Here is a 20,339-nt window from a genome sequence, read left to right on the forward strand (position 1 = left end):
ACAAAGGACAAAATAGGAAGAAACTTTTTCCTATAATCATAAGTGATCCTAGATAACACATTATGCAAATGGAGTGCTGGTGAAAATGGGATTGGATTATGTGTAACAGAACAGAATAAAGAGTTTATGTTATTTTAAAATATGTTGTGTAACAAGAGGTTTTCTATTACATTGCATAGCTGGAATAGGAATTCAAGAAAGATTGTTTCTGAAAACACAGCATTCCCCATAATCAAAAGATAGTCAGGAGCTGGAAAAGTGACCTGGGAAATCAATTGATTCCTGTGTTCTAACAAAAGAGGAATTAAAAGAGATTGCATTCTCTTGAGTTGTTGGTATGAGCTCAATAGCAGTAGGACAGACTAACTACCTCATATGAGGCTTCCTGTACTGACTCTGATGTGGCTTTCACCCAACTTTACTAAGGTTCCAAGTAAAAAAATTCCAATTACAATTTTTGTTCATTATGCAAAATTCTGAAATTTCCCCCTCCAGGATCCAGAATCTTTCAAAAAGGCCACTGTAACTTTATGGACCTTAACATTTTCTGCCAGACTGAATATTTCTTTGCAGATGTTAGAAATAATATAAAAATTTACATTTATATTTTCAGGGAAAGGAACTTTTGAGATGTTAATATGCACTAAGCAGGTTATTATTTCAGTCTTTCCCTACAACAACCCTATGAGATATGATTAATGCAATTATTATTGTTTTACAGATGAAAAACTGGTATTTAGATACAATAGTCAACTTGCTCAAGCCTATATATTCAAGATCTGGCATTGGAATCTAGTTGTGTCAAACTCCAGAGTCTAAACTATTAACCAGTCTAAATTATGCTGTCAACTGAGCAAGAATGGCAGCTCCCTGGATTCTTCTTACTAGTAAGGTCAAGTAGCATTAATTGAACATGCTCAGTGAGTGAGGTACAAATCTAGGCCCTAGAGATAAAGTAGTGACCAAAGAGACAAGGTTCCTTCCTTTTCTCATGAAGCTTAGAAATTTTTTTTATAACTCTATCCTTTATTATTATTATTATTATTATTATTATTATTATTATTTAAGAGGATGGAAATAGAAAGGCAGACTCCCACATGCTCGCCAACCAGGATCCACCTGACAACCCCCTTCTGGGGCTCATGCTCTGTCCATTTGGGGCTATGCTCACAATCGAACTATTTTTAGCACCTGAGGCAGAGTCTCCACTGAGCCATCCTCAGTGCCTGGGGCCAATGTTCTTGAATTAATTGAGCCATTGGCTGAGGGAGGGGAAAAGAGAGAGAGAGCAAGAAAAAGGAAATGAGGGGAGAAGAAGCAGATGGTTAATTCTCCTGTGTGCCCTGACCTGGAATTGAACCCAGGACTTCCATACAAGGGGTCAATGCTCTATGACTGAACAAACTGGCCAGAGCCATTCTAGCTCTATTATTTTTAATTTTTATCACTCTGTTTCTCTGAGGGACAGCCTCAGAGACCACCTGAGAATCTGACAAAAATCTTAGAAAAATCACACAATAAAATGTCTAGAAGTCTCTAGGAGTCTATGAAATTTAAAAAAAAATGAGCAGAATCCAATATGACTCTATGAGAAAATACCAAGTTTGATTCCATCTTTTTCTGCCATTATATTTTCCATTTTAACTTAAAATTTAGATTTTGATACTACCTTGATTCTTTATTTTCTCAACAGAACAAAATGATAGATCATTTTATTCAGATAGTCATGAAGCTAAATTATAGATTAGAATATGAGAAAAATACATAAAATACTACAGGAATCCCCTCATGCAAAGGAATATTTGTTTCAGAGCAATCATCCTATCAAGAACAATTAGAAAAGTGAGAGAAGTATTTTGTAAATGACTTCAGAGAGCATGCAACGTAATGAGGATAAAAAGGCCAAGATTCCAAAGACAAGAGAAATATAGAAAAATAAGTCTGATATTGTGTGCCATTTTCCCACTTAGGAATTTCTCAATTTAAAAGTTATAGCTGATTGTTGATCAAATAAGCTTTTAAATATGATATATATGTTTGCTCGCTTATAGTTTGTATTGGATGTGGGGGGACAGGCTGTAAGCAGGCCGGATTCTTATAGCTTAAGGCAGGGGTCGGGAATGTATGGCTTGCAAGCCAGATGTGGCTCTTTTGATGGCTGCATCTGGCTTTCAGACAAATCTTTAATAAAAAAAAATAATAACGTTAACAATATAAAACATTCTCATGTATTACAATCCATTCATTTCCTACCGCTCATGTTCATGGTTGCGGGTGGCTGGAGCCAATTACAGCTGCCTTCTGGGACAACACCAAATTTTTATTCCATAATGCCTAATGTACATGGGTTGTTGTATGGCTCTCAAGGAATTACATTTTAAAATATGTGGCGTTAATGTCTCAGCCAAAAAGGTTCCCGACCCCTGGCCTAAGACTTGGTTTTAGGACTAAGCCTTTCCCACCCTTTTTGATGTGGGGTGGTGCACTCCAATGAGGAATCCCATTATGCCTCAGATATGTGACTTTGTATCAGAGACTTCCTTGTTTGTATATTGGATTAAAGGTTTTGGTTTTTACACTATAAAGTGGGGCAGACAGAGAGCTTGCTCACTCTCAGTTCCTGAGATTAGCATTAGAGAGGAGATCAGAGAAAGGTCACATGGAGGAGACCAGGAGAAGCAGCCAAGATGGTGGAGTGCTGAGTGAGAAGCCAATTTGTTCAGGGAGAAGGAAGGAGATGGGGAACAGAGATGAATAAGTCTGGTGAGCTAGAAACCTTTGATTCTAGGAAACTTGGATAAGTCAGGAGCTTTGTGAGCACTGAATGGGTGGGTTTTGGAGCCCAGTGTGTGTTTTTACTTGCCCGCTGGGTGCAAGCTAGGATTAAAGATGATTGCCCACCAGTTTCTGGCTCTGTTGTTTCTTTACCAACTGTCTGAATCCAGTGGGGCCATGTGGCTGTGATGGTGGCCGCGATGGTGGCCGCGATGGTGGCTGTGGCTACTGGCTTTACACTGATAAAAATGAAAAAGAGTTTATAGCAGTTTCAAAAGGATGGAGTGCAGAGAAACAAAACTTAGAACACAAATATCCTTCTGGATTAGGAGAACAGGAAATTCTTAGATGTTTAGTTGGATTCCACAAAATTTATATGGTGAAATAAGGAAAAATTAGAAATAGCTTAGACTGATATAGTTTATTTTTAAATCAACTCATTATCTAATTTTAACCACTCTGTAAGAATTAAGGTGACCAACCATCTAAGTTTTTGTTTGTTTGTTTTTTTTTACTTCTCTCACCTTACCTCAGAAAATACCTCATTCTGAAAAACTCCTGAGCCACACAAACTGAGATGTTTGGTCACTTTAGTCAGAAGTAAAATAAAATAGTCACATAAGGAAGATATTAATCAATATTAGTTACCCTTATAATTTTTATGACATTTGTTAAAATATAATCACAAATGCAAAGTACAAAAATTAAGAAAGAATCAGGAGAAATATAAGAAAAAAAGGGAATTAGATCTACAGAAGATTCAGCTAATGGAGTTAACATGCTTATCCATTAAAATAATTTTGATTAAAATTGCCTAGAACTTCTAGTACAAGGTGTAGCATTTAAGCAATAAATTAAAACTAATTAAAAATAAAATGGAAATTCTAGAACTAAAAATAACTGAAATTAAAAGCTCAATAAATGAGTTTACTCATTGTTGCAGAATCAATAACTACTCAGAGACCAGATGGACTGCATCAAAGTACCTAGGGGAGACCTCCTTACAATTGCCTATGCAGGTTTCATGAGAATCGCTCTGATCTCTGGTCTCTGTGGGTATTTATTAATACACACAAATAGAAGCAGAGACCAGAATGAGAAAGTCAGGGAGCAGAGATGAGAATGAGGAAATCAAGAAGGGGAACTTCTTTAGAGCAGACAAAAGGGCAATGGAAGTAGCTCACTTTTGAGATTTCTACCCCACCTACTGATAAATTAGAATTGCTAATTATATCCCTATTGTGTGCTGTGTTCAACACAATACTGTGTTCAGTACTTTTCGTTAGTGATGCCACTGTGGCTTCTGCCTCAGGACACTGAAATGTGTCCCATTCTATGTTCTTATTCAGCGTCTCTACAAATCATATTAGACACAACTGAAGAAAGAATCAAAGTATTGGAAAATAATATAGAGTATATCTTGACTATATTGATGTGAAAAGCTAAAGCATAATGAAAATTTTTTTTAATTTAATGGATATATAATATTTTCTGGAAACATTAAATACACATCTAACCAAAGCCCCAGAAGGAGAATATCCTGGAGCAAAAATGATATTTGAATATAATGACATAGTTTCCAAAACAGACATAAAACATAAACCCAAGATTCAACTAACATAAAATATAAACCAAAGATCCAAGAAACATGTAAAGCCAGTATATAAGGCCTCCATCACAGCCGCCTGGCCCATGCAGATTTGCATTGGATTTGAACAGTCGGTAAAGAAACAATGGAGCCAAAAACTGGTGGGCCAACATCTTTAATCCTAGCTTGCACCCAGCGGTCAAGTAAAAACACACACTGGGCTCCAAAACCCACTCACATTCAGAGCTCACAAAGCTACTGACCTATCCGAGTTTCCTAGAATCAAAGGTTTCTAGCTCACCAGACTTATTCACCTCTGTTCCCCATCTCCTTCCTTCTCCAGCATCAAACTGCACTAACTGGCTTCTCACTCAACACTCCGCCATCTTGGCTGCCTCTCCTGACCTCCTCCATGTGGCCTTTCTCTGCTCTTTGCTGTGCTCTCTCTGCTCTCTCATGCTAATCTCAGGAACCAAGAGAGCAAGCTCTCGTTCTGCCCCCATTTTATAGTGTAGAAATCCAAACCTTTAATCCAATATACAAAATAGGGAAGTCTCTAATACAAAGTCACTTCTCTGAGGCATGATTGGATTGTACCATACCCCACATCAAAAGGGTGGGAAAGGCTCAATCCCAAAACCAAGCCCCAGGCTACAACGATTCTGCCTGCCCACATTCTGCCCCCAACACACATTAATATCACCTGGGCGACAGCTTTCACATGGGCAGTGCCATCTTTAACAAAGTGAGCATAATATATCTTATCTGCCCAACAAAACACAAGATAATACATAGTTTAAATATTATTAAATTTACATTTTAATGTAAATATCATTGACAATATTAGGCATTCACAAGGTTGAATTTTTCTATTTGAATGCATATATATTGAAAATATTGTTAAGTCACTATTTTAATCATTCTGGACCTCTCGCAAAGTCAAAAAATATTTTTTGTTTATTTTATTTCTTTTTAAGAAAGCACTTATAAATAAACAAAAAATTGTTTATTTATATCAAATCTTTTCTCAGTGAAAATTATGCACTTTCCTCTACTTAATTTTTAATGTACACATATATCTTTGAGATAATTTATAATCATTACATGAATAACATCATTATTTATTTCTTTATCTATATCGGTACATTGTATGTTGCCAAAATTTAATTCCCAGTTCTCAGTTGATGAATACCTAGTTTGCTTCCATTTTTGATGCTCTTATAAATAATATTATAGTAAATAATTTTGTATACACGTTAATTTGTACACATCTAAATGCATTTGTAAACTAAATTTTTAAAAGTGGAACTGCTGAGTAAATAAATAACTTTGTGTATTTTTTTTTATAGGTGCAGTGTTGTCATTTCCTTTCATATAGATCATACCTATTAACTCCACCTCAGCAATGTGAAAGTGATTCTTTCATCATGTCCTGGGCTACCAGTCTATTTTAACATTTTTTCTTTAATTTTGGTAATATTACAAATAAAAAACTATCTCAACTTGATTTCAATTACTTTCTACTTTAAAAGATAGTGAACAACATTTTATAAGATCAGGAAATATTTATATCACCATTTCTTTTAAATTTGCTTATATCTTTTTACATTTCCTATAATATCATAGGTCAGCAAATATTTTTTTCAAAGGACTAGTGAGTACATATTTTAGCTTTGTGGGCCATATAGCTTCCTTCAAAACACTTCAGTTGTTCCATTGGAATGTGAAATAAACCATAGACAACACATAAATAAATGAGCATAAGTGTATTCCAATAAAACTATAAAATGGAAAATGAATTTAATATAATTATTATGTGTCATAAAATATTGTTTTTTGTTTATTTTTCTTTTTTTTTTAAGTGAGAATAGGGGAGTGTCAAGCCAGTAGCCACCATCATAGCCATTCACATGCAGGTTCGCATTTGATTCAGACAGTTGGTAATGAAACAATGGAACCAAGAAGTCAAGAACTGCTGGGCCATTAGTTTTAATCCTAGCTTGCACCTAGCAGGCAAGAAATACACACAGTAGAAAACTCTTCCCTTTCCATTCAGGACTCCCAAAGCCACTGATTTATCCGAGTTTCCTAGAATCAAAGGTTCTACCTCACCAGACTTGTTCACCTCTGCTCTCCATCTCCTTCTCTCTGTACAGACTCTGCACTAACTGGCTTCTCCTTCAGCACTCCACCATCTTGGCTGCCTCTCTCCTCCACGTGGCCTTTCTCTGCTCTCTAGCATGGGCTTCTCCTAAAATGTAATCACTCTTCCCCGGAACAATGTGATCTCTTTTTAAAACCTTTTGGCGTGAACACATATTAATATAACCATGCCCATCCCAAGCAAGAAGGGCAACTGATATTATCACCTGGGCGACAGGTTTCCAGTGGGCAGTGCCATCTTAACAAAGTAAACATAATATATTTTATCTGCCCAACAGGGAGATAGTGAGACTCCCACATGCACCCCAACCGGGATCCACCCAGCAAACCTCGTCTGAGGCTAATGTTTGAATCAACTGAGCTATTTTTACTGTCTGAGTCTAATTCACTGGGACCAATCAAGCCACCCTTAACTCCCGGGGCTATGCTTAAACCAAGTGAGCAACTGGCTATGGGAGAGGCAGAGAGAAGGGAAATAGGGAGAGGGAGAGAAGCAGATGATTGCTTCTCTTGTGTACCCTGATTGGGAAGCAAACCCAGGACGTCTATATGCTGGGCCAACACTATCACTCAGCTACCAACCAAGACCTATTTTTCAATCATTTAAAAATGTAAAAGCAATTCTTATCTTGTGAGCTATACATAAACGCATGTATTTAATATTCTATTTATCTATCTATTTATTTATTTATTTATTTTAAAATTAAATTTAACCAGGTGACATTGGTCAATAAGAATATATAGTTTTCTAGTGAACATCTCTGTAGCATTTGGACTGTTGATTGCATCATATATCTATCATTCAAAGTCAAATAATTTTCTATCACCATATATTACTCTCTCCTTTCTCCCTCCCCTCATCCCTTTCCCTGGGTAACCATTTCACTTTTATCTCTGACTATGGGTCTCAGTTTTATATCCCATCTATGTGGAATTTATAATATTTTATTTCTTTAGATAGTGTCTGCTATCTTAGTATAAACAATAATGAAATTAATGGACTTCCCAGTTCACCACCATCATCTACCTATTACTTTATTTTTAAAGCATTTTATTAGGAAAATATTCAGATATACATAAAATAGTATATATTATCAAGAATTTTCATGTACTCATTTTTCAACTTTAATTTAAAAAATTATCAATATTATCAATATTTTATCAATTTTGACATTTTGCCTTTAAACTGGTTGCATACAGTGTTTAGTTTAATGCTTTATTTTCAATTTTAAATTATGTCTTTTAAGGCTTAGCTCTAAAACATGGAGTAATTATGTATTTAATACTACATCCCAAATACCATATAATACTACATTTCCAACCAGATTTTGTTCTTTACCTAAATTCTACATTTTCAGGATCTATAACTTCATAATTATAATTTTTTTTTGAAGCAGTGAAGGTTAGGTAAAGGTGGATACTTCTTGGAGCCAGACTAGATCCTAAAAGCCAAGTAAGCCAGAGACAGGATGAAGACAAGCCAGTCTGCAGAAACACTGTGCCTTTGGTGGTAGAAACCATCCAAGTAGCTATTGATTTTCACTGTTTGGAGAGAATATAATCTAAATAAAGTCCCATATCAAATCCCATATTATTTGTCTCTTGATGACACTCATCACAGCCCCTTCTTGCTTAAGTAGAGATCCAGCCTTCCTAAGGAAGAAGTACAGAACAATGTATATTAAGGTTAACAAATAAGTCTCTGGAAGAGAAAATCCCATTTTCTCTATGAGAGGAAATCTCAGTATGCCTTTCTGAGTTTTGATTTTATTAAGAGATGTAGGATAGCTTTCCCCCAAATTGTATAAATCTTCAAATTGTATAAAATCTGATTTTGTTTTTTTTTGGGGGGGGTTCTTTTGTTGTTGTTGTTTTTTAGTGAGAAGTGGGAAGGTAGACAGATTCCCTCATTTCCCCTAACCAGGATCTGCCCAGCAACCCCCACCCCTTGGTCTGGGGTCAATGCTCTGCCTATCTTGGGCCACTTGCAACACCAAGATATTTTTTAACTTCTGAGGTGGAGGTTCCAAAGAGCCATTCTCAGCTTGCAGGGCCAACATACTCAAATCAATCAAGCCATGGCTGTGGGAGTTGAAGTGAGAGAGAGAGAGGGAGAAGGGTGGAGAGAATCAGATGGTCACCTCTTCTGTATGTCCTTACTGGGAATTGAACCTGGGACTTCCACACATTGGATTGATACTCTACTTCTGAGCCAACCAACCATGGCCTGAGTGTGGTCATATTCAAGATGGCAACATTAAATGGTAACTTTTCCAACATAGTAGTCTCTTTCATAACCAATAAGCTACATAGGAAGCAGAAGGGAACTATTAATCACTGAGAAAAATAAATCTACCAGATTATGAGCTATGTGTGTCATATCAACTAAAAAATTCTTCACATCCTTATGAATCAGCCAGCTCAATTATTGATAATATTTAGCAATGAGTAGATGTTACAAATACTGTTATTTTTCCTTGTTCTGTCCCTTGGGGCCTCAGGTCTCAGAGCACAATTTCTATATATTTGTATGTCCTATAATATCCAGAGGTTTCACCACCCAATTCCTGCATTCCAGCCTGAGACCTTCAAGACCATATGCAACACTCAGCCACAGAGAAGAGTCAAGAAACCATAGAGAGCATTAAAGGAACAAGGAAGCACAAAGGTAAGGTTGGCTTGCTTCATCGGTGATGAGTAATAAGAAGAGGGGAACACATGGGAAGTTTAAGAACAGAAAATGTTTCACAGAGACAGCAGCCAACCTGTGTCATAGGTATTATGATGGGAGGTGAGGCAGGAATGTGACAGGAAGGGAATAAGAAATGAGTAGTTCATCAAGGATTTATCATTGTCCTCCAAATGAGTTCAAAAAGTAACCCTGATGACCCTTTTTTTTACCTAAACCTGTGGTCATCAAAGCTGAAGAGGTTTCAGTGTGATGATAAGCATCAGCAGATCACCTGTCAACAAATCCTGCCCTGAAGATTAGCCTTTTCTGGGTGGTATCCACTCAGTTCCTTTTTTTTTTTTCTTGTCCTCTTCTCTGCCCTGCATTTGCTCAACAAATCTCATAAAAAGATGAATTCAAGGAAATCATGAAAGCATCTAATGAGGAATGAACAGAATCCAGCATGAACCAGCCAGGGGCTCATAAATTACACTGCCCTCAGATAAGAATTTGAAAGGTAAGAAACCAATGTGAAGGTAAAGAAAGCATTTCATTGATATTTGCCAGCTACTAGACCCTATGAAGACAAGTCAAAGAAGCAGGGTCTAGAGAAATCTAAGGATCTCTATAAACTACCCAACACCTAATGCAAAAGTCCTCATCATTGAACCTAGTATAGAGTTCCTAAGAATTTTACCTACTTGAAGAGTTACAGTTACTTTAGAAACTAAAAATAAGTGCTTTGCAGCAGAGAAAAATTATAATCAGGTTTTCACTGATATTAAAACTTGATGTATCTGACCAGGCAGTAGTGCAGTGGATAGAATATTGGCCTGAGATGTTGAAGACCCAGGTTCAAAACCCTAAGGTCGCCAGTTTGAGCATGGGATCATAGACATGACCCCAGGTCGCTGGCTTGAAGCCCAAGGTTGCTGGCTTTGATCAAGTGGTTACTAGCTCAGCTGAACACCCCCCCCCAGTCAAGACACGTATGAGAAAACAATCAATGAACAACTAAGGTGCCGCAACAAGTTGATGCTTTTCATCTCTCTTCCTTCCTGTCTGTCCTTCCCTGCCTGTCTCTCCCCTCTCTCTCTTTTACTCTCTATTACACTAAAAAAACAAAAAACAAAAAACAAACAAAAATGACTTTTTTTTCTAAACACATATGTACTGACTTTTTTTTCCTCTGGCCTAGATCAAAATATTCAAGTATAAGTCCTTCAAATCTGCACTCTTTAATACACATTGAAATGCTCTACCTTGCCTTCTTCCTTGACTCATTCCTTCACACATATATGTGATGAATGGCACTCACATACTCACACATACTCACAGATATACACATGAATATATAGCACCTGCTTTTCTTTAGAAAATGTAATTTCCCCCTAATTCTGTCTACTTGGTGCTGGCCCACATCATACCTCTCAACAAAAAATGTGAGGGTCTCACTCCCTGGCTTAACACATGAAGTGATGGCCCCATTATCATCTTCAAAAGACCTGGCTGTTCTCACTCTTTTCTGCCACAGTTTCCATCACCCTTGCAATCAAGCGTACACTTGAGAGCTATAAAAGACTATAGGACATCATCTCTTGTTTGTACTATAGTCATTGTTTTGTTTGAAATACTTATCTCTCTTCTCAAAATACAAACAGTTGACAGACCAATTCCTCCATTAAGACTTCTCTAGCTTTTCAAAGGGAAAACAAAACTACTCCTTCATCAGTACATGTCCCTTACTGTTCAACATAATAGATATCAATTATGCAGTTATTAAGTGAGTTAAAATAAGTAAATATCTAGGAAGAGTACTAACATACAGTAAGTTTTCTCCAAACATTGCTGCTACCATCACTATTGATATCCCCTACCATCCATAGCAATAAAGACATCACGTGGTTTATCTCAGTTGTATTCAAGCTCAGCACAAAACATTTTATGTGGAGAGGACATACTGAAGGTTGAAATACTGAAGCTTGAAAGAAAGTATTGAGAAGTCACAAGAAAAACATCATGACTTGACTCTCAAAATTCCTTACATTATGGCATTATTTTACTCTAATAATTTTTTTTTAAATTCAGGGTCTTAGATTCCTTAACTCATAAACATTATTTTGTCAAAATCAAATATATCTCCTTATTAATATTTACACTAATCAAGCTAAAGAAACTGAAGTGTGGAAACAACAAAGAGCACAGTAGTCTTCCACAGTTTTTCTTTTCACAATTTCAGTTATGTGATAGTAAACATGGTCTAAAAATATTAAATAGAAAATTCCAGATATAAACAATTTATTAGTTTTAAATTGCATGCCATTTTGAGTAGTGTGATGAAATCTCATGTAGTCTTGCTCTGTTCCACGCTGGATGTGAATCATCCCTTCGTCCAGCAGATCCACCCTGTCTGTATGCTCTACTTACCCTGCAGTCACTGAGCAGCCCTCTAAGTTATCAGATCAGTTAGGAGAGAGAGAGAAAGATTACATTCACATAACTTTCATTACAGTATATTATTGTAACTGTTCTATTTAATTATTATTTATTGTTGCTAATTTTTACTGTGGTTAATTTATAAATTAATCTCTATTATAAGGATGTATGTATACCAAAAAAAAATAGTATAATAGGGTTTGATTCTACCTGTGATTTCAGACATCCAGTGGGGGGTCTTAAAAAGTATCCCCCAAGGAAAGGGGGAATTACTATATCACATGCATGAAAAAAAAGATTGTGCTTATTATCCAAACAAACAAAAATAATGTAGAGATCCAAATTATGGTCCAGAGTTTCTGGATCAGAGCAAGAATGCAATCAGTGATGATTAAATGTTAAATAGTACCAAGATAGATGATTTCATGCAGCCATCTATAGATGCCGTTCCTGGAGACAGAAATAGGACCTGCATGAATGGACACAGTGCTTGGATGGACACCACCGCCATATGTCTCTAGGCTTGTCTTTCTTTTATGCTTCTACAAATGACAAAACATCTCTGTGATTAGCATGTTCTTTATTTAAAATATTTTAGAATTATTTAATACCTTAGATACCTAATCAAATCTATTAGGACTCAGTGTTAAGAAGATTTAAAAACTTCTGCTCTGGTCTCTTTTATTCTAATAATGGTTTAAGTTAAAAAAAGATACCAAATTTCTACTGTTTACTATTTTACTGGTAACCACTCAATGGCCTTTGCAATTTCTCTACAGTTTGGGCCACACTATTATATTTCATTTCTAAATATTTAACTATACTTTCTTATCTTGACCATATTTGCTAGAGGATTTCAAAGTACATTGATTCCTCAAAGAAATAATTTTTAAGTGCTTTTTTCTTTATTTTTCTAATTCAAAAAAATTATTTTTATCTTATCTTTCTTTTGTTTTTCATTTTTCCTAATATTATCTTGAATTATTTTTTAAATTATTGAGTTTAATGATTTTCCAGTAATTCTTAGTTTGGCATTTATGGACATTTTAGGGGAATGTGCATAGATTCAATGAATAGTAACCATTAACCACTTTGTATACTTTTTGACAAGAAGGTCCACAGCTTTCATTTTCAAAACATGTTGGGAGCCGATCCACTACTGCTGGCTGACAAAGTCACAGCAGGAGAAGACCCACAACTGCTGGCTGACAAGGTCACAGCAGAAGAAGACCCACAACTGCTGGCTGACAAGGTCACAGCAGAAGAAGCAAAAACTGCTGATTGACAAAGTCACTGCAGTGAAGACCAATGGCTGTGGGGTGACAAAGTCACCACAAAGGAAAGGCACAATGATACTTCCCCCTTTGACTTTTTGAATTAATCTGGCCTTATATCCCCCCTTTTCTGGGTGTGTGCTATTATTTGTGGCACAGGGATAATAATACCATGCTTTCCCTGTAGATTCGTAGTGATTTCTTTGGATATGAGACAGAGGGTGTGAGTTCCACAGAAAAGCCTGTAAGCCCCTTGAACTGGGCTCATAGACATAAGAGACTGGCTATGATATCCCTCGTAAAGGGTTAAGTCTGTAGGAGAATTCCTTCTTAATCATGTTAAAAAGAATAGATTGTGACTTGTGAATGGTTAGGGGGCAGTGGCTGTGCACAGAGCACCCTTCGGCCTTCACTTAACATTTTTCCTCCCTAGCCTTTTCATGTGATAAGTAGAGAAACATTCCTTTCTTCTTGCTTATTTGATCTGCAAATAGTGGTATATTCTGAGAAGAATAGAGTCAGAACTTAACTAGTGTTTAAATATAATAAATAAGTAATATTTGATTAGACAATAGTATCTTAGGTAAGGTATAGTAGGATGGCCCATTGTGTGGCCTAGGATGAGAGCGTAGTCAGCAAGAAAAGAATGTTTTACTAAGAGAATTGTCTTTTGACTAAAGGCAATTGCTAGGCTTTCTCAATGAGATGTTCTCATGAGATTTAAAAACGTAGGAAAATCCATGGAATGTCTTGTGTTGCTGCTGGGCTATCTTGCAAGTGCACTCTACATATCTTTGGATGAAAGCTATTCTTAATGTTATGTTAATTTCTTTAGAGGCAAGCCTTTTAGACTCTTGTGAGAAAAGGTAGGACACTGCATAAACTCAAGGCCATTTACCTGAGCAAGCGGTGGTCCATTGTTAGTCGTCTGCTAAATCTCTCTCTGCCCCTTAACTCACAACAGCAGTAAAGTTAGTTAACTATTAGAACTAATACTCTAAAAGCTTTTACTGATGTTATTGCTCTTCAAGTTATTTTGTATTTTGAATGATTTGCTACCTGGTTTGTGACTCATAGATGTAAATTAACTGTTATCTGGAAACATGCAAACATAGTGAAACAAAAGCAATAATTAACACCATGTGATTGTAACTCGGTGTGCGTGTATAAAAAGGGAGCTATACTAGCATTTGGCAGAGATGCCTGGCAGTAAATGCTAACCGGAGAATAAAGAGAAAGAAAAGAATTCGGCTCTCTCACTCCATTTTCGCTGAAGCTGTCTCCTCCTGTGGGACCCCTGGATCCCCCCCGGGGCTGGACCCCAGCAAAAACATTCCAAAAATTAATAACCATTCATTTACTAAAGTTACACTCATTCTTTTATTTAAATAAGAAAAGCCTGTGTTTATCCTTTATGAGTGAAATAAGGCTCTACACATTTATAATACATGATCTACAGAAATTGTCTCCAATTCTTCAAGTTAATTCACTACTCAGTCCACTTAATTTAGCTTTTTTTTCCCTATCATTTTAGTAAGATGTCTTTCCAAAAGTTTACTACTGATATCTGCATCCCTAGGTTGAATAGACACATTTTACTATTTGTTTTACTCAGTATCTGAGCAGCACTGAACTGAGGTGACCACACCCTTTATCTTCCTGGCTTTCTTTGTTTTTCATACACTTATCTGAGCAGTTTTTCACAGTTTCCTTTGCTTCTTCTACATCTGTCAAACTGCTAAATTTTACATTTTTTTTGTAGAGCTGAGCTCAGCCTCTTTCTATTTTTACCTTAAATGCTTGCTACGATTAGCATATCAACGCATAGGTTCCCAACTATCATCAGTATGCCACAGGACCCCCAGTCTCCGGCAGGCTTCTTCTCTGTCCTCTTGGGTCTCATATCTATTTGCTTAATTGCCAGTTCTCTAGGATGGTGGTTATGAACATCAAATTCAACATGTAGAAAACAAACCTGTGATCTTTCCCTAAAGTCTGCTCTCTTACTCTAATATTCTAGATAAAAGTGTTACTATTTTCCATATTGTTGCTCAAAGAAGACCTGGATATTGTGATGAAATGTTCCTCTTTCAATAATGCTTTCATTCAATCGAACAGAAGGAAATAGTAACTGGAATTTTATTTTTCTGTATGTGATATAAACTACAAATTGTCTCTGAATTTGATTATAAGGATATGATTGATATATTGATGAGAAAAGTTTCAGTTAGAAAATGCACATGTGTATGTAAATACACATAGAGATAAGAGCTGGTAGGAAATAAATTACAGGGTTTGCAGAAAGCATATAGCTAAATAGTAGTGCATAGCAGTGGGCATGAGAGTTGAAAAAAATAAGGTAATTTTAAATAAAAATTCAATTCATAAGCGTTTATGGTTCTGTCTGCTAGTGCTCTGGTTCATGTATTGCTCTGTTGTATTAGACATGCAATCCTAAATATATTACTGGGCTTTAGATTGAATAGATGATAACTCCATAGCAGCATCACACTGACAGAATTCTTATTACAGAACACGCACATTCTAGTTTCGCTGAGCCACCATGTCGGAGGTGACCAACGCCACTAACGACCCCTTCTTCTTCATCCTCACGGGCTTCCCTGGTTTTGAGGCATCCCACATCTGGATCTCCATCCCCTTCTGCTGTTTCTACATCATCTCCATCATGGGCAACACCACCATTATTACTGTCATTCACACAGAGCCATCCTTCTCCCAGCCCATGTACTTATTTCTCTCCATGCTGGCCCTGACTGACCTGGGTCTCACCCTCACCACCCTGCCTACAGTCATGCCACTTCTCTGGTTCAACTTTCGTAAGATCAGCTTTGAGGACTGTTTTGCCCAATTTTTCTTCCTCCATGGATTCTCCTTTATGGAATCTTCGGTGTTGTTGGCCATGTCCTTTGATCGCTATGTGGCCATCTGCCGCCCCCTCCATTATGCCACCATTCTCACCAGTAAAGTCATCAACAGGATTGGGTTAGCCATCATTTGCCGCTGTGTTCTAGCTGTTCTTCCCTCCCTTTTCCTGCTCAAGCGCCTGCCCTTCTGCCACTCACACCTTCTTTCTCACTCCTACTGCCTCCACCAAGACATGATTCACCTGGTCTGTGGTGACATCCGGTTCAACAGCTGGTATGGATTTGCTCTGGTTTTGCTCATTGTTGTACTGGACCCTCTGCTCATTGTGATTTCCTACTCACTTATCCTGAAAAGTATCTTGGGCATAGCTACCTGGACTGAGCGGCTCCGGGCTCTCAACAACTGTCTATCTCACATTCTGGCTGTTCTGGTTCTCTATGTTCCCATGGTTGGCTTGTCTATGACCCACCGCTTTGCAAAACAAGCCTCTCCAATGGTCCATGTTATCATTGCCAACATCTATCTATTAGCACCTCCTGTGATAAACCCCATCATCTACAGTGTAAAAACTAAGCAGATTCGCCAGGGAATCTTTCATTTATTCTTCAAAAGGCAAGTGCACTAACTATTGTATATTAAGTTTACAGAAGAAATTTTTATAAATACATGTTGTCAAGAACAGAGATACTATCATCAAAGTCAGTAGCATAAATGGGGGAAGAAATAGGTGCTGTATAAAAATAGTCCAATGTAAAAAAAAAGAAAAAATCATATTTCTTTGACTAGAAATAAAAAATCCTAGAGTTTTTTCAAACACTACTTTATTGACTCTTCATTATTAACCACATGACTTTGAGAAAAAAATATTTTTTTAAAATATAATCTCTGTTCTGTTTTCTTCACAGTGGTGTTATTATTAAGATGTGGTAAAATATAAAATTCTGTTATATAAACTTAAAATGCCAGTTACTGTATAAAAATATATATGGAGGCTATAACTTGTTCACACCTAGTAAAAAATTTTTGATGCAAATGTCAGTTTTAATTAAAAACAGATACTCATGCAATCTCAATCTGCAATAATAAAAGAGAATCTTCATAAACCAGGAGGTCAAATTGAGAAAATAAAGGCCATTGTGAATATCAGTGCTTCTTGGAAAAAAAAATAAACACCAAACATCAAAAACAAAGTAAAATAGCTTAGGGGTTTGAAAACCTATTAAACTAATTTTCACTGCAAAGTTCAGTTAAACTCAAGGGTAGCACCATGATTCAGAAATAGAAACAACTGTTCAGAGATGGCACATGCAGGTAGACCTGTAAGACAGATATGGCACATGCAGGCAGAACCTGTAAGACAGAGATGGCACACACAGGCAGGACCTGTAAGACGGAGATGGCACACGCAGGTAGGACCTGTAAGACAGAGATGGCACACTCAGGCAGAACCTGTAAGACAGAGATGGTACACTCAGGCAGAACCTGTATGTACGACAGAGATGGCACACGCAGGTAGAACCTGTAAGACAGAGTTGGCACACACAGGCAGGACCTGTAAGACAGAGATGGCACACTCAGGTAGGACCTGTAAGACAGAGATGGCCCACTCAGGCAGAACCTGTATGTACAACAGAGATGGCACACGCAGGTAGAACCTGTAAGACAGAGATGGCACACACAGGCAGGACCTGTAAGACAGAGATGGCATACGCAGGTAGGACCTGTAAGACGGAGATGGCACACACAGGCAGAACCTGTAAGACAGAGATGGCACATACAGGCAGAACCTGTAAGACAGAGATGGCCCACTCAGGCAGAACCTGTAAGACAGAGATGGCCCACTCAGGCAGAACCTGTAAGACGAAGATGGCACACGCAGGCAGAACTTGTACAACAGAGATGGCACACGCAGGCAGAACCTGTAAGACAGACAATATTTGGAGAATAAACATGGAATGAGTTTGAATGTTAACTGGGATTCTATAGAAACAGCTGTGATTCGATTGTGATCATACATGTTTTCTAAACTGGCTCAAATTATGTTTCTATTTTGTTGTAAGCCTTTGATTTGTCACCATGACTTGTTAAAACTTGAGCAGAGAGATTTAAATTTTGGAATCACGGTTTTTTTGGTTGTTACATATGCACAATTTTGCCTCCATAACTGGTTTTAAGAAATATTACATTGAAAACACCAGTAAACTGCCTTAGGTATGCTGAAGCACTTTAGATAGAAGAACATGAAGTGAAGAGGAAGAAGCACTCTCAATAAAACTGTAAATAATATAAGAGATGGGTAAGGATGAGGGCTGTGGAAAGAGGTTTTCAATGTAAATAAAGAAACACCACTGTTGGGAATGTGTTTGTGTTTCTTTTTGAGCAAAGACCCTGAACATGAAGCTACATTCTTCTTCGGTCATGTCTGCAGTGACTAATACCACCAAAGACCCCTTCTACACTTCATTCTCACAGCACATGGGGTTTTTTTGTTTTTTTTTTTAAATTATTTTTTCTTTTTTGTTATTTTATAAAAAGTTGGAAACGGGGAGGCAGTCAGACAGACTCCCACATGTGCCCAACTGGGATCCACCCGGCATGCCCACCAGGGGGTGATGCTCTGCCCATCTGGGGTGTTGCTCTGTTACATCCAGAGTCATTCTAGCACCTGAGGCAGAGGCCACAGAGCCATCCTCAGTGCCCGGGCCAACTTTGCTCCAATGGAGCCTTGACTGCGGGAGGGGAAGAGAGAGACAGAGAGGAAGGAGAGGGGGAGGGGTGGAGAAGCAGATGGGCGCTTCTCCTGTGTGCCCTGGCCGGGAATTGAATCCGGGACTCCTGCACACCAGGCCGACGCTCTACCACTGAGCCAACTGGCCAGGGCAGCATCATGGTTTTGAGGCATCTCACAGCTACCTGGACCGAGTGGCTCGCGGGCCCTCAATAACTGTCTGCCTCACATCTGGCTGTTCTGGTTCTCTATATTCCCATGGTTGGCTTGTCTGTGACCCACTCACTACTTTGCCAAGCATGTCTCTCCAATGGTCCATGTTATCATTGCCAACATCTACCTATTGGCACCTCTTGTGATTACCCTCATCATTTACAAGGTAAAGACTCAGGAAATCATTCACCTTCCCCCAAGAGAAACATGCATTAAAGGTAAATAATAGTTTTGTTAAATTACTCAGGATTTGCCCTGGCTGGTTGGCTCAGTGGTAGAGCATCGGCCTGACGTGCAAGAGTCCCAGGTTCGATTCCCGGCCAGGGCACACAGGAGAAGCGCCCATCTGCTTCTCCACCCCTCCCCCTCTCCTTCCTCTCTGTCTCTCTCTTCCCCTCCCACAGCCGAGGATCTATTGGAGCAAAGTTGGCCCGGGCGCTGAGGATGGCTCCATGGCCTCTGCCTCAGGCGCTAGAATGGCTCTGGATGTAACAGAGCGATGCCCCAGATGGGCAGAGCATCACCCCCTGGTGGGCATACCAGGTGGATCCCCGTCGGGCGCATGCGGGAGTCTGTCTGACTGCTTCCCCGTTTCCAACTTCAGAAAAATACAGAAAAGAAAAAAAAAAAGAGGAGAAAAGAAATTACTCAGGATTTATGGGGAGATTACAGTAAGAATTGGGAAATGAAGCCTGTAAAATGAAACCCCATCATATTTTTAAGGCAGTTTGACATAACCTTGGCTATTAGTAGATTTTTGGCTTGGATGAGCTAGCTTAAATATTCTATCTGAAAGAGATGCTGATATGAGTTAATTAAATTCTGGCATATTTTAGCAGTTATGCCAGTGAGATGAGCTTTATCAATTGAGTAAGGGACTGTTGTATTGTTTCTTTAGGACTCAATATCCTTCTCTCCCATGGGTTGGTTAAATAAGAAGGAAATACTTAGCTATTGCTTCCACCACCTGTTCTCTTAGCTCCAGGTTAACTCTAGTTTCAGGGCCCTGGCTTCCCCTACTGGCTATGTGAACTCTGACTTTCTCTTACAAAAGACTACTAAATCTTTGAGGAAGAATGGATGCATAGCAAGTTTCTTAGTTATTCAGGTTTGCCTAATCAACACCCAAAATGATTTTAGGAGACCTAATGAACATTAGTTATTGGGGATAAGTTGTTTATATGCTTACAGCTAGAATAAGATTCCTGCTTTGCTACAAGTCCTTAGTATTTATATTTTTTTTTTTACAGGGACACAGAGAGGGTCAGAGAGAGGGATAAACTGGAACAGACAGACAGGAATAGAGAGAGATGAGAAGCATCAATCATTAGTTTTCTGTTGTGCATTGCAACACTTTAGTTGTTCATTGATTGCTTTCTCATATGTGCCTTGACCGCGGGCCTTCAGCAGACTGGGTAAACCCTTGCTCGAGCCAGTGACCTTGGGTCCAAGCTGGTGAGCTTTGCTCAAACCAGATGAACCCATGCTCAAGCTGGTGACCTCGGGGTCTCAAACCTGGGGCCTCCACATCCCAGTCCAACGCTCTATCCATTGCGCCACTGCCTGGTCAGGCTAATTAAAATTTTAATTATGTCTATAGTCCAT

The 20,339-nt window shown here is 38.1% G+C and overlaps 1 protein-coding gene across 1 annotated transcript; it reads left to right on the top strand.

The window, feature by feature from the left end:
* Nucleotides 1-15,470: 15,470 nt before the first annotated feature.
* On the top strand, nt 15,471-16,418 carry LOC136320621 (olfactory receptor 51Q1-like). Its single transcript, XM_066253781.1, has one exon. It carries the CDS (start codon nt 15,471-15,473, stop codon nt 16,416-16,418), a length of 948 nt encoding a protein of 315 aa, XP_066109878.1.
* Nucleotides 16,419-20,339: the final 3,921 nt, after the last annotated feature.

The sequence above is a fragment of the Saccopteryx bilineata genome, chromosome 1, assembly GCF_036850765.1.
Source record: "Saccopteryx bilineata isolate mSacBil1 chromosome 1, mSacBil1_pri_phased_curated, whole genome shotgun sequence".
NCBI classification, from domain to species: Eukaryota; Metazoa; Chordata; class Mammalia; order Chiroptera; family Emballonuridae; genus Saccopteryx; species Saccopteryx bilineata.

What these genes read in the sequence shown, in the direction of transcription:
- LOC136320621 (XM_066253781.1), top strand. Translation starts at nt 15,471, where the DNA reads ATGTCGGAGGTGACCAACGCCACTAACGACCCCTTCTTCTTCATCCTC.